At 46.7% G+C, this 12146-nt stretch overlaps 1 protein-coding gene across 1 annotated transcript; it reads left to right on the top strand.

Annotated features, from left to right (window-relative positions):
- The first annotated feature begins 10879 nt into the window (after window positions 1-10879).
- Window positions 10880-11827, top strand: LOC123371389 (olfactory receptor 52R1-like). The gene has a single exon (XM_045018968.1). The coding sequence runs from the start codon at window positions 10880-10882 to the stop codon at window positions 11825-11827; it is 948 nt and encodes a 315-aa protein (XP_044874903.1).
- Window positions 11828-12146: the final 319 nt, after the last annotated feature.

The raw sequence follows: 12146 nt of genomic DNA, 5'->3' as shown, positions 1-12146 counted from the left end.
AGGCCTTAGAAGAAGCTCATCCCCACCTGATGGACTTTCCTGTGAACATTGTAGCCAGGATATGGGTAATGGCTCCTGCTATGACTCATGAAAGCACACAAGGTCATGTGATGAGTTCATGTGACACTGGACTCCATCTTGGGCCTGAACATTTCCACTAATTGTGCTGGGGCCTTTTGCTTAGAAAAAATGAATTTCCCTTCATATGGCAGAAGCTATAACTGGGGAAGCGTCATCATCACTTGGCCTCACTCCCTTCACAACACAACACCTGGAAACAATTTAGGGCAGGTCTACACTATGGGGGAAAATCGATATACAATACGCAACTTCAGCTACGTTATTCACGTAGCTGAAGTCGAAGTATCTTATATCGAATTACTTACCGTCCTCACGGCGCGGGATCAATGTCCGCGGCTCCCCATGTCGACTCCGCTACCGCCGTTCGCGTTGGTGGAGTTACGGAGTCGACATGAGCGCGTTCGGGGATCGATATATCGCGTCTAGATGAGACGCGATATATCGATCCCCGAGAAATCGATTGCTACCCGCCGATACGGCGGGTAGTGAAGACGTACCCTTAGGAACAAAGACTGAAATAGGGCTGTAATTCCCCGCTGAAGGGATTTCTAGCCTGTGTATGGAAGACTAGTGAACTGTATGTATCATCAGGGTGAGACACTCCTTTATCCAAATCTTTTCTAGTCCATAGAACTTAGATTGTGATTTTGTTTGTTTCTTAGGTTACCAGTTTTGATCTGTTCACTGTTTCTTATAATCACTTTCAATCTATCTTCCTTTACTTAGTAAATCTGTTTTATATATATATATATATATATATATATATATATATATATACCTAAACCAGTGTGTTGTTTGAAATGGAAAAGGGAAATCTGCTCAGGAACAGGGGCTGGTGCATTGTCCTCTCCACACTAAGGGAGATGTAATAAACGTACACTGGTCAGGCTTCTGACCAAGGCAAGACGGCACAGCTCTGGGGTCCTGGGCTGGGGAGCTGGGGGGGAACTGGCTGGAGCCTCGCTATTGTTAGTTCATGACTGGCTAGTGAAAGCATCCGTGTAACTGCAGCTGGGTGTGTCTCTGTCTGTGTATAGCTGTGTAAGTGCAAGACCTGGAGAGGATTGCAGCGTGGCACAGCCTCACAGTCTGAGAGGGGGCCCAGATTGGTATGCCAAAAAACTTGGCAGTACCTGAGTTCCAGTTTGTATCCTGGGTGAGTCCATCATACCCACCCAATGAATAGGCCCTGCTAGAGCATGAGTTCATTTCCCTCTTGTCATGCGCTCAGTTGCTGATGGAGACAGTGTGGTTATGGTGGGGAAGTCAGGACTCCTGGGTTCTGTCTGTACTTCTCTGTGTGACTTTGCCCAAGTCACCTCTACCCATGCCTCAGTCTACCTATCTGTATAATGGGGATATGTTAATTTTGGCTTTCCTTTCCTAGGTGTTTTGAAGATCCTTCAATGAAAGGTGCTACATGGTCTGATGATAGTTACTGCTGAGAATTACTGATCGTTGATCTCTTAGCAACAGCCCAGTTTGCCTGCAGATAGTGTTCTTATCTCCTGTAAGTCATCTGTCTCTTGATCTGCCTGCCTACTATCTACCAATTCCTCCTGGGCATTTACAGGTTATCAGATCCTATGGAGACCTGGACATTATCCCGAGTTTCCTTACTAATCTACTATAATTTTCAAATATACATAAATGCACAGAGCAGCTAATTGATCTTTGACTCGGTGGAGAGCCCAAGAGTTCTCATCTCCCTTTGGGGAGGTCCCTTCATTACTCTTTACTCTTAAAGCTGGATAAATAGCACAAAAGCTCAGACACAGAAAGACAGACACTGGCTAGAGTGTCTCTGGTCTCCAGCCTGTTTGCATCCAGATGACGCTTCTCCCCTAGAGGCCGAGTGAACCCCACTGGGATTGCACAGAGCTATATTATAAATGATGCACATCCCAGTCAGCTCTTGGTGTGGGATGTTGCTGCAGATGCTGGGTGAGAGAAGTGTGGGACACGGCTACCTGAGGGGGATTCCCAGGGAAGGCGCTTCTGTCTAAGAATTCACAGGTACCCATCTCTAGCTGTTTGACAAACCCAGTGCAAAGTGGGCATGATGGGATAGAGAATAGGTCTGTGGTCCTTTCCGCTCTGTACAACCATGAAACATCCCAGGGCCCTTGCTTGAGGGGATGAGTTTGCTCCAGTATCATGGGCCCAAATGTCCCTCTTTGCTGTGCCCCCACCTCCACCCCCCGGGTGATGGTCTCCAGCCCCAAGTGGCTGCATTTCTGTGGCACAGTGAATGCTTAAGGATGAAAGGTGTTAGTAGATGGATAATACAAAGCTAAATATGGAGGCTTTGGCTGGAAGTTTACTTAGGCCTCAATCAATCAAAATTCCCCTTGGAGTAAGAACTGAGTAAAGACCTTGGGATCCAGCTGTGTGTTAATGCACAGACACTGTCACCTCCTCCTCTTGCATTTCAGGACTCTGGCTGTTAATGGGGGGAAAGGGGCTGTTAAATGGGGGTGGGGGGATGCAGGATGGGGCCTGTTATCTGACTTTAATCTGCTAGAAAGCATGGAGGTGGTAAGGCTCCTCACTAGAATAATATAAGGATTTTTCAACATGGGCAAGAGATCTTCTCCCCTAGATTCACTCGAGAAGTCGGCTGAACCGTTATGATTGAAACTTTCAAAATACAATTTGTCCGGAAGCAGATACCCAGTGTGGGAAATTTCAGTCCAAATAATTAATGTTTGGCAAATTATAAGCAAATGAAAATCAGGTCTCCTAACTGAAGGTGTCAGACAGCCTTAACTAACCATGGTGCCACCAGCACCACCTACAATGGCCACTCCATTTGTGACTCCCATTCAGCTAAGTTCTTTGGTCCAACAGAGCCTGTGGCAAGGAGTTCCACAGGCCAAATATGTATTATGTAAACAGTTTTCTTTTATCAGAGTTATATGTTCAGACTTTCAATGTAATTGACTGTTTCCATTCTCATGTGTTATGAAACACAGTGAATATAAATGCCAAATCTACTTTGGTTATCTATAGATTCATAGGGTATAAGGCCAGAAGGGACCATTTGATCACCCAGCCTGACCTCCTGTATAACACAGGCCATTAAATTTTACCTAGTTACCTGTGAACTGAGATCCATATCTTCATGTGACTGAGCCCTGGTCTGCACTAGGATTTTATATCAGGGACGCAAGGAGCCACAGGGTGAGAAGGGATCACAGGGGTCATCTAGTCTACCCCCCTGCCAAGATGCAGGGTTTGTTGTGTCTAAACCATCCCATGGAGATGGCTATTTAGTCTCCTTTTGAAAACCTCCAGCAAAGGAGCTTCCACAACCTCCCGAGGCATCTGCTCCATTGTCCTCCTGTTCTTAGAGTTTGGCAGTTTATCTGAGATTTAACCTAAATCTCCCATGCTGTAGTTTGAACCCATTGTCTCTTCTCCTGCCATCTGCAGTGAGTCTGAACAAGATTTCTGCATCTTTTTATGGCAGCCATTCAAGTATCTGAAGACCGCTGTCATCTCCCCACTCAATTTCCTCCTTTCCAAGCTAAACATACCCAGTTCCTTCAGCCTTTGCTCATATGGCTCGTATTCCATCCCTGAGATCCTCTTTGTCTCTCAGCTCTGGATCCTTTCCAGTTTCTCTACATCCTTTATATACATTGGAGACCCAAACTGGACACCACACTCCAGCTGAGGCCTAAGCAGCGCTGAGTAGAGGGGTCCTATCACCTCCCATGACTCGCATGCTCTGCCTCTGCTAATGCAACCAAAAAATTGCATTTGCTTCTTTTGCAATAGCAAAAAAATTGACACTGAGGAGATATGTAGCTATATAAACCTAACCTTGGTGTTGCAGCATGAGCTCTACTGAAGAATTCCTCATTGACCTAGGGCTTGGCTACACTTACGGTTTGCAGCGCTGGTAGTTTGCAGCGCTGGTCATCCAGCTGTGTAGGAGCAGCGCTGGTGTGTGGCCACACTCACAGCTACCAGCGCTGGTGTGTGGCCACATTTCCAGCGCTGTTGGGAGTGATGCATTATGGGCAGCTATCCCAGCATTCAAGTGGCCGCAACGTGCTTTTCAAAAGAGGGGGGTGGAGTGGGGTCTAGTGTGACAGGGAGCGGGGGGAGAGAGAGAGTGGATTTTTGGAGCCAACACTGTGTGTTAGCTTCCTGACTTGAAAAATCAGAACATTTTTCCGACCCCTTAGTCTTAACTCTTAATTGCAAACAGCCTGCAGGCAACACGACTCCCCGCTGTTTCCCTGCCTGCCTCTATTTGATTGTTTACAGCCAGGTACAGATGATCACAGCAAACAGGAGCTGTGTTTGTTTTTTAGATAGCAGCAGCGGCAACGGAGGAGCTCCACAGAGCTCGTTCACAACAGGGAGGAGGATCTCATTTGATTGTTCACAGATTGATCACAGCAAACAGGAGCTGATAAACAGCTCCGGTAGAAACGGAGCTCCGGAGGTTCACAACAAAACAAAGAGAGGCTGCATAACAAAACAAAGGGAGTAATTTAGTTAAAAGCATTCTGGGATATCTCCTTATTCCCTGGAGGCCAATAAAAGCGCTGGTGTGTGTCCACACTTGATGAGCAGCGCTGGATCACCAGCGCTGCAATCGCTACACCCCAACCCGGCCAGGTGTACAGCCAGCGCTGCAGCCAGGGAGTTGCAGCGCTGGATGTGCCTTGCAGGTGTGGACAGTTACTAATTGCAGCGCTGGAAAGCCTCTACCAGCGCTGCAACTTGCAAGTGTAGCCAAGCCCCTAGTTACCATCTCGGAGAGGTGGATTACCTATGATGACAGGAGAATGCCTGCTCTCTGTGTAAGAAGTGTCTAAACTGAAGTGCTATTGTTTTAATGTAGAAAAGCCCTGAAGCAGATCTTCCAGAAACACATACAGTCTGGATCTGCAGACATGAGGAACGGGAGATCCCACCACTTCCCTTTGCAGTTTATTCAAAAGTTTAATCACCCTCAGTGCTAAACATTGGTCCCTTATTTCCATCTGGAATTTGTCTGGATTCAGCTTCCAGCCATTTGGCTTTGCTCTGCCTTTCTCTGCTAGATTACAGAGCCCTTTAGTGCCCAGAGTTTTCTCCCCATGAAAGTCTCTGCTTGATCGTGTCTTGCATAAGATAAATAGATGAAGCTCTTTACATCTCTCTCCCTATCTGGCATTTTCTCCAGACTGAAATAATTGTTGTGGCTCTTTTTTGCACCCTCTCCAATTTTTCAAGATCCTTTTTGAAATGTGGACCCCCAAACTGGATGCAGTTGGTTTCACCAGTGTCATGTGCAGAGGTGAAATCCTTCCCCTGCTCCAACTCTGCACTCCCCTGTTTATGCATCCAAGGCTCACATCAGTCCTTTTGGCCACAGTGACACGCTCAGACCTGAAGATGAGTTGGTTGTCAGCAGAGTCCCCTAAATCCTTATCAGGTTCCCTTCATTCCATACTAGAGTTCCCTAGTCTGTGGGTCTGGCCTGCATTTCCTGTTCTGAGAGGATACCTTTGCATTTGACTGTATTAAAACATTTTGTTTGTTTGTATGGTCCCAGATAACCAAATGCTTCAGAACAATCGGTGTGCCTGCCCCGGCCTCCTCTGTCAATCTTGTGTCATCCACAAATTTTATCTGCAGTGATTTTTCTATTTGCTTCCAAACCTTTGATGAAAATACTGAGTAGTAGCAGGCTCAGAAGTGATCCCTGCAGAGCCCTACTAGATAGAGCCCCATTCACTGACAGTGACCGATTGACAGCTGCTTTCTGAGATCTGTTAGTTAGCCAGGTTTTTGTGCATTTGACATGTGCTCCACTGATATTGGAGAGTCTTCATATTTTTATTCGGAATATTTTCCCTACTGAAGCAAATGAGTCAGAGAAATCAAAGTCTATTGCATGTGTGCGGTTCCCTTGATCAGCCAAACGTACTGTCATTAAAGGATGAATTACAATTTATTTGAACAGACTTGTTTTCCACACACCCTGTTGTTGCATGGCATTAATTATATTCCTGGACTTTTAACTAATCCCGTACCAGCTTTTCCATTGTTTCCTAGTTTTATCAAATCTTTTTTTTTAACTTTCTCTTTTTTTAATAATATTTGCCTATTTTATTTTATTTTTTTTATTTTTTTATTTGCTGCTGCCTGATTGCATACTTCTGGTTCCAAATTAGGTGTGTGGTTGATTGGTCAATTAGTAAATCTGTTGCTTGTAACCCTAAGGTTCTGCTGTAGATGCTATTTAACATCCTCCTTGACAGCTAATGGACTGGAAAGTATTTAAACCCCTCTTGTGATATAAGTACCTCATACTGCTTCTTTCCAAATGCAGAACAAAAGTATTTCTTGAACACATTTTCCGTTTCTGCCACATTAAAAAGTTTCCTTGCTACCTCTAGGAACTGGCCTAAACCTTTTCTAGAATTTCTTTTGTTGTTAATATACTTAATAACCTTCTTTTTGTGATCCTTACTGTACTGGCTGCCGCTTCCAGCAGCTCCCATTGGCCTGGAGCAGCGAACCGTGGCCAGTGGGAGCTGCGATCGGCCAAACCTGAGGACGTGGCTGGTAAACAAACCGGCCCGGCCCGCCAGGGGCTTTCCCTACACAAGCGGCATCCCAAGTTTAGGAAACCCTGCTTTATAGAGACCAGATGTGCAAAACTTAGCACATGTCCAGAGCAGGTTATTCTCCATCCTATTCCTTAGGCATCCAAACATTGTCTTTGTTTTTGCCTCTGCTGTGAATAAGCAGATGTTTCCACGGAACTGCTATGAATGACTCCCAGGTCTTTGCCCCGAGGTGTGTTCTAGTTGCAATGTTTTCCTGTGGGACATTTGTCGGCAAAGCTTTGGTTTTTTTTCCACTCAGATTTTGAGAAACCAGGTGAATGCAGAATTCAATACAGCATTGACGCTCTAGCCTGGGTTTCATTGCATTATGTCTATGTTTACACTGGCTGAGTTTTTTCACCGAAAATTTGTTCAATGACCAAAAAGCCTTTAAAGAAAATTGTTGTTACATATTCACACTGTCTTTCTCTTTTGGCATAGCACGACCACATGTGGGATGGTCGCAGTGACAGTGAGAGCAATGCACCATAGGTAGCTATCCCACAGTTCACCTCTCCACCTTTTGCTGATTGGTGCTGTGGGAAGGCAGATCAGATCACAGCGCATCATGGCTCCATGCTCAATGTCCCAGGATGCATTGTTTCCATCCCCACATTCCATGTTTTTCCATCTCCATTTCACGGCATTTTTAACGTCCCTTGTTTTCAGCTCAGCTCGCCATCTCTGTCTGCACGAATGGATCCTGAGCTGCTCCCCACTGCTCTGCTAGCTCTCAATAGCACATTGCGAATGGCAGTGGAAACAACCTCGAAGTTGCAAAGGCAATAGAAGTCACAACTGCCTAATCTGCTGTTCGACATAGATCGCAACAGAGTTAGTTAGCTTTTGGCATTCACGTTAGAGCTGAACATGGTGGAATGTTGCTTTTTGGCTCGGGAAATTAGCACTCAGTGGTGGTATCACATCGTTATGCAGGTCTGGGATAATGAGCAGAATTTTAGGAAGCAGAAAGCCCCCTTCCTGGAACTGTGTACTGAGCTCACACCAGTGGCACAAGGACATCCAAATGAGAGCTGCCCACTTGCTGGAGAAGCGCTTAGTGATTGCAGTGTGGAACCTGGTGACTCCAGGCTGCTACCGGTCAGTCACAAATCAGTTTGGAGTTGGGACGTTGACCACTGGGGCTGTGTTAAGGCAAGTGTGCAGGGCCATTAATCACATCCTACTATGAAGGACTGTGACTTTCATCAATGTGCATGAAATTGTGGATGGCTTTGCAGAAATGGGTTTCCCTAACTGTGGATGGGTAATAGATGGCGTGCACATTCCAATTTTGGCACCAAACATATCTATTGGCAGGGGTTCTTCTCCATGGTGTTGTACGTGCTCATGGATCACCGCAAGCATTCACTGACTTCAGTGTGAGGTGATACAGACAAGTGCATGATGCACAAATCTTTAGGAACACCAGCCTTCACCGAAAGCTAGAAGCGGGGACTTTCTTTCCAGACCAGAAGATCTCTGTAGGGGTTGTCGAAATACCCATAGTGATGATACTGGAAGCCTGACATACCCCTTAATGCCATGGCTCATGAAACCGTACGTGGTAAACCTGGATAGGAGTAAGGAGCATTTCAGCAATAGGTTGAGTAGGGGCAGGATGACTGTGGAATGTGCATTTGGCAGATTAAAGGTGTGCTGGTGATGCCTTTGTGGCAGGTTAGAACCACAATGTGGATAATATTTCCAAGGTCTTAGCCATGTGTTGCACGTTGCGTAATATTTCTGAAGAAAAGGGTGAAAAGTTTGCCCAGGAGTGTACTACTGAGGCAGAACACTTCTCTGCTAATTTTGAACAGCCAGATACCAAGACTGTTAGAGGGGAACACTGGGGGGCAATGCGGGAGGCTTTGAGGGAACAGTTTGAAGATGAGAACCAGTCACATTTGTTGCTGTGCTTGGGACTGTAATGCATAATGATGTCCAGTTTTGGTAGGTAGGAAGCAGTTGTGATTGTTCAGGCACAGGATTCAATGTAAGGAAATGATAAAACTGCTTGTTTGTTTCTTGCTGCCAACTGCTATCACAATTTGCATGGAAACAAATAAAGAGTGTTTATTATTCGAGGAACTTCACTTTTATTTCCAAAAACCCACAACAACATGCACACACACAGAGGCACACATACATTCCTGGGTGCGGGGGGGGAGACAGGTGCCAGGGGAAGGCTGACTTTTAGAGCTTAGCATAAGTCCAGGTGTTGTTTGAAAAGCTGTCTGTGGAAGTGGAGTGTAGGGAAAGCGTGAAGTCCCAGAAATCAGAAATGGATGTGCGGGTGGAGTCAGGGGAGGGCATGGGACAGAGCTCGGAATGTGCTGAAGAGGCTGGCAGACACACATCTGCTTGGTTTGGTGGGTTATGAGGGGCTGCAGCATGGTGGTTTGCTGCTCTAAAGCCTCTCTGTTGTATCCCTAGTTTATGCCTCATTTTCTTTTCTTTCTTGCTTGTCGCTTTCCCTCCATGGCCTGTGTTCCCTCTTGTCTGTATCAGAGAACTGCAACACCTCCCGGAAGATATCTTCCTTGCTACAGCTTGGGCACTTTCTTTTCCAACAGAGATGCTGGTCTGGAGTGGAGGGAGTGCCTCCTTTCGAGGGCATATCTGGTGAAGCACAAGTAACAATAAACAGAAGCATTCTTGTTAACTGTACATACAGCGTTGAAATGCTGCATTAAAATACAGCCCTGGTAACACACCAATCACTTTCTGGTTGACTCTTGACAAGCACTTATGCCAGTGAACACTGCAAGGATGGTGAGTGTACCCAGAGCTGCTGGACATTGTGCGTGGGAGAAAAGCAATGTGAAAGGGGGCATGAGGCAGTTTTCAGGGGACAACACTCTAAAGTTTCCCACCTGTTTCCACAGCCAGGAGTCATTAAATAAATATATAGAGAGATACTTATCTCATAGAGCTAGAAGGGACCTTGAAAGGTCATTGAGTCCAGTTCTCTGCCTTCATTAGCAGGACCAAGTACTGTCCCTGGCAGATTTTCCCTGCAATCCCAAAACAGCCCCCTCAAGGGCTGAACTCACAACCCTGGGTTCAGCAGGCCAATGCTCAAACCACTGAGCAATCTTGGCTGTAAAGGGGGGGTTGCTGCCAAGGTGAGTGTCAAACCCCATAAAAAATGGCAGGCCTGGGACACAGCACTGGACTGCCCATTTGCCTCCCTTGCCTTCTGGTACTCATGCCTCAGCTCCTTCACCTTTGCTGTGCACTGCAGTGTGCTCTGATCACAGCTCTTTTCCCACACACTGCATGAAATCTGCCCTTAGGTATGGAAATTCATAGAGCTGCAGCGCAGCTGGGACTGCACGGTCTCCTTTCCCCATAAACTGAGAAGATCCAGCAGATCCACAGTGGCCCAAGCAGGAGAGCATTGGCTGTGTGGAGCTGCCATGGCCATCTGGGAAGGTGTGATGTGAGCTCTCCATGCCGAGCAAACAGGAAGGGGAATTTAAAAATTCCCGGGCCTTTGCAGAACAGAGAAGTTGAAACTGCTTACCAGACTGGTCAGGATGGGCATGGTGAAATGCCTTCGGGAGGCCAATTACGGAGATAAATTCAAGTACAAGTGTCTACACTGGCACTTCAGCAACAAAACTTGTGCATAAAAATCCTTACAACTCTCATCAAGGTGGTTTTATTACCTCACTGAAACTGAGAAGTTCCATCATCAAAAGTGGCTTTGGAGTCTGTACACCGCCACTTTTTCTTCTCCAAAGCTGTTTTTTGGTGAAAAAGCTTGGCAGTGTAAACAAGGTCTAAGGAACAATGATGAATAACCAGTATCCACACTTGTGTTTCCTACTGGTGCCTATTAAGGTTTCCCAGACCATGATGTATAGGAGTTACTGAAACATTGAGCACCAGAACACATGGAATTGACATCAGTAGCATCATATGTTCATAATTAATTTCTCTGAATAATTAAAATGTCATTTTCCAGTGTGTGAAGGGCAACCAATCTTCTACAACCATAGGAACAGCCTCTATTTGTGCATGTAGTGTCTCATATTAACTTTTTCTCTCCATCCAGGCATTTATACTGCGACCATCACCCTAGAGCCTGGGCACATACAGGAAGTCAGGGGGACATGCGGTAGATGCAGGAGACACCATTGTGCTTCAGCCTTGGACACCTTCTCCCCTACTCCATGTCTGATTCCAACATAACCAACTTCTCCAACCCCTCCACCTTCATCCTGCTGGGCATTCCTGGCCTGGAGGCAGCCCATGTCTGGATCTTCATCCTGTTCTGTGCAATGTACGCCATAGCCATCCTGGGGAACTTCACCATCTTGTTAATTGTGAAGATGGAGCCAAGCCTCCATGGGCCCATGTACTATTTCCTCTGCATGCTGGCTGTCACTGACCTGGTCCTGTCTACGTCCATCCTGCCCAAAATGCTGAGCATCTTCTGGTTCAATTCCAGGGAGATTGATTTCAGTGCCTGCCTCACCCAGATGTACTTCATTCACTGCTTCTCAGTGATGGAGTCTGGGATCTTCGTGGCCTTGGCTCTGGATCGCTATGTGGCCATCTGCCACCCCCTGAGACATTCCACCATCCTGACAAACCCCATCGTGGCCAAGATTGGCCTTGCCATGTTGCTACGTGGTGCCATACTTGCACTTCCCTATCCCTTCCTGGCAAGGCAATGGCCATATTGCAGAACCAACATCATCCCGCAGCCGTACTGCACACACATAGCCATGGTGAGTCTGGCCTGCGACGACACCCGTGTCAGTAGTTACTATGGGCTCTTTGTGCTATTCTGTGTGATGGGCCTGGATGTGATTTTTATCACTGTTTCCTATATCCTTATCCTCAGGGCCATCTTCAGCCTCCCCACAAAGGACGCCCGGCTCAAGACTTTTGGGACCTGTGGCTCCCACCTCTTTGTCATTTTAGCCTTTTACATCCCAGGTCTCTTCATCTCCCTCATATACCGGTTTGGCCAGAATGTGCCCCTGCATTTCCATGTTCTCATTGCCAACGTGTACCTCCTGATGCCCCCTGTGCTAAACCCCATCATCTATGGGCTAAGGACTAAACAGATCCAGGGCAGACTGCTCCGGCTCTTTACTCATGAAAGGGCCTAATGGTTTCTCTTCCGGATCTGACTCTGAGATTGACCTACATGCAGACCTGACTGGTTCTATGGTGCTGGACCCTCTTCCCTGAATCGCTGACTGGACAGTCAAAGTGGCATTTCATCCTTTCGTGGCCTTACTGTGCTGTGTCACCGTGACAAACTGAGGAATCAGGCTGTGTACAACTTATTAATTCATTAGGTTCCCACCTTTCTAATTGCTGGTAACTGGACCCCTGAGGCCCTGTGCCCTGCCCAGCCTATACCCCCATGGCCCTGCCCCCTGCCCCACCTCTTTTCACAACTCCCCTCCCCCGTCCCACCACTTC

This window comes from Mauremys mutica, chromosome 1 (genome assembly GCF_020497125.1).
Source record: "Mauremys mutica isolate MM-2020 ecotype Southern chromosome 1, ASM2049712v1, whole genome shotgun sequence".
Taxonomy (NCBI): Eukaryota; Metazoa; Chordata; order Testudines; family Geoemydidae; genus Mauremys; species Mauremys mutica.
Note: the sequence above shows the minus strand (reverse complement) of the source record. Positions and strands in the feature narration are given on the sequence as shown.

What these genes read in the sequence shown, in the direction of transcription:
- LOC123371389 (XM_045018968.1), top strand. Translation starts at nt 10,880, where the DNA reads ATGTCTGATTCCAACATAACCAACTTCTCCAACCCCTCCACCTTCATC.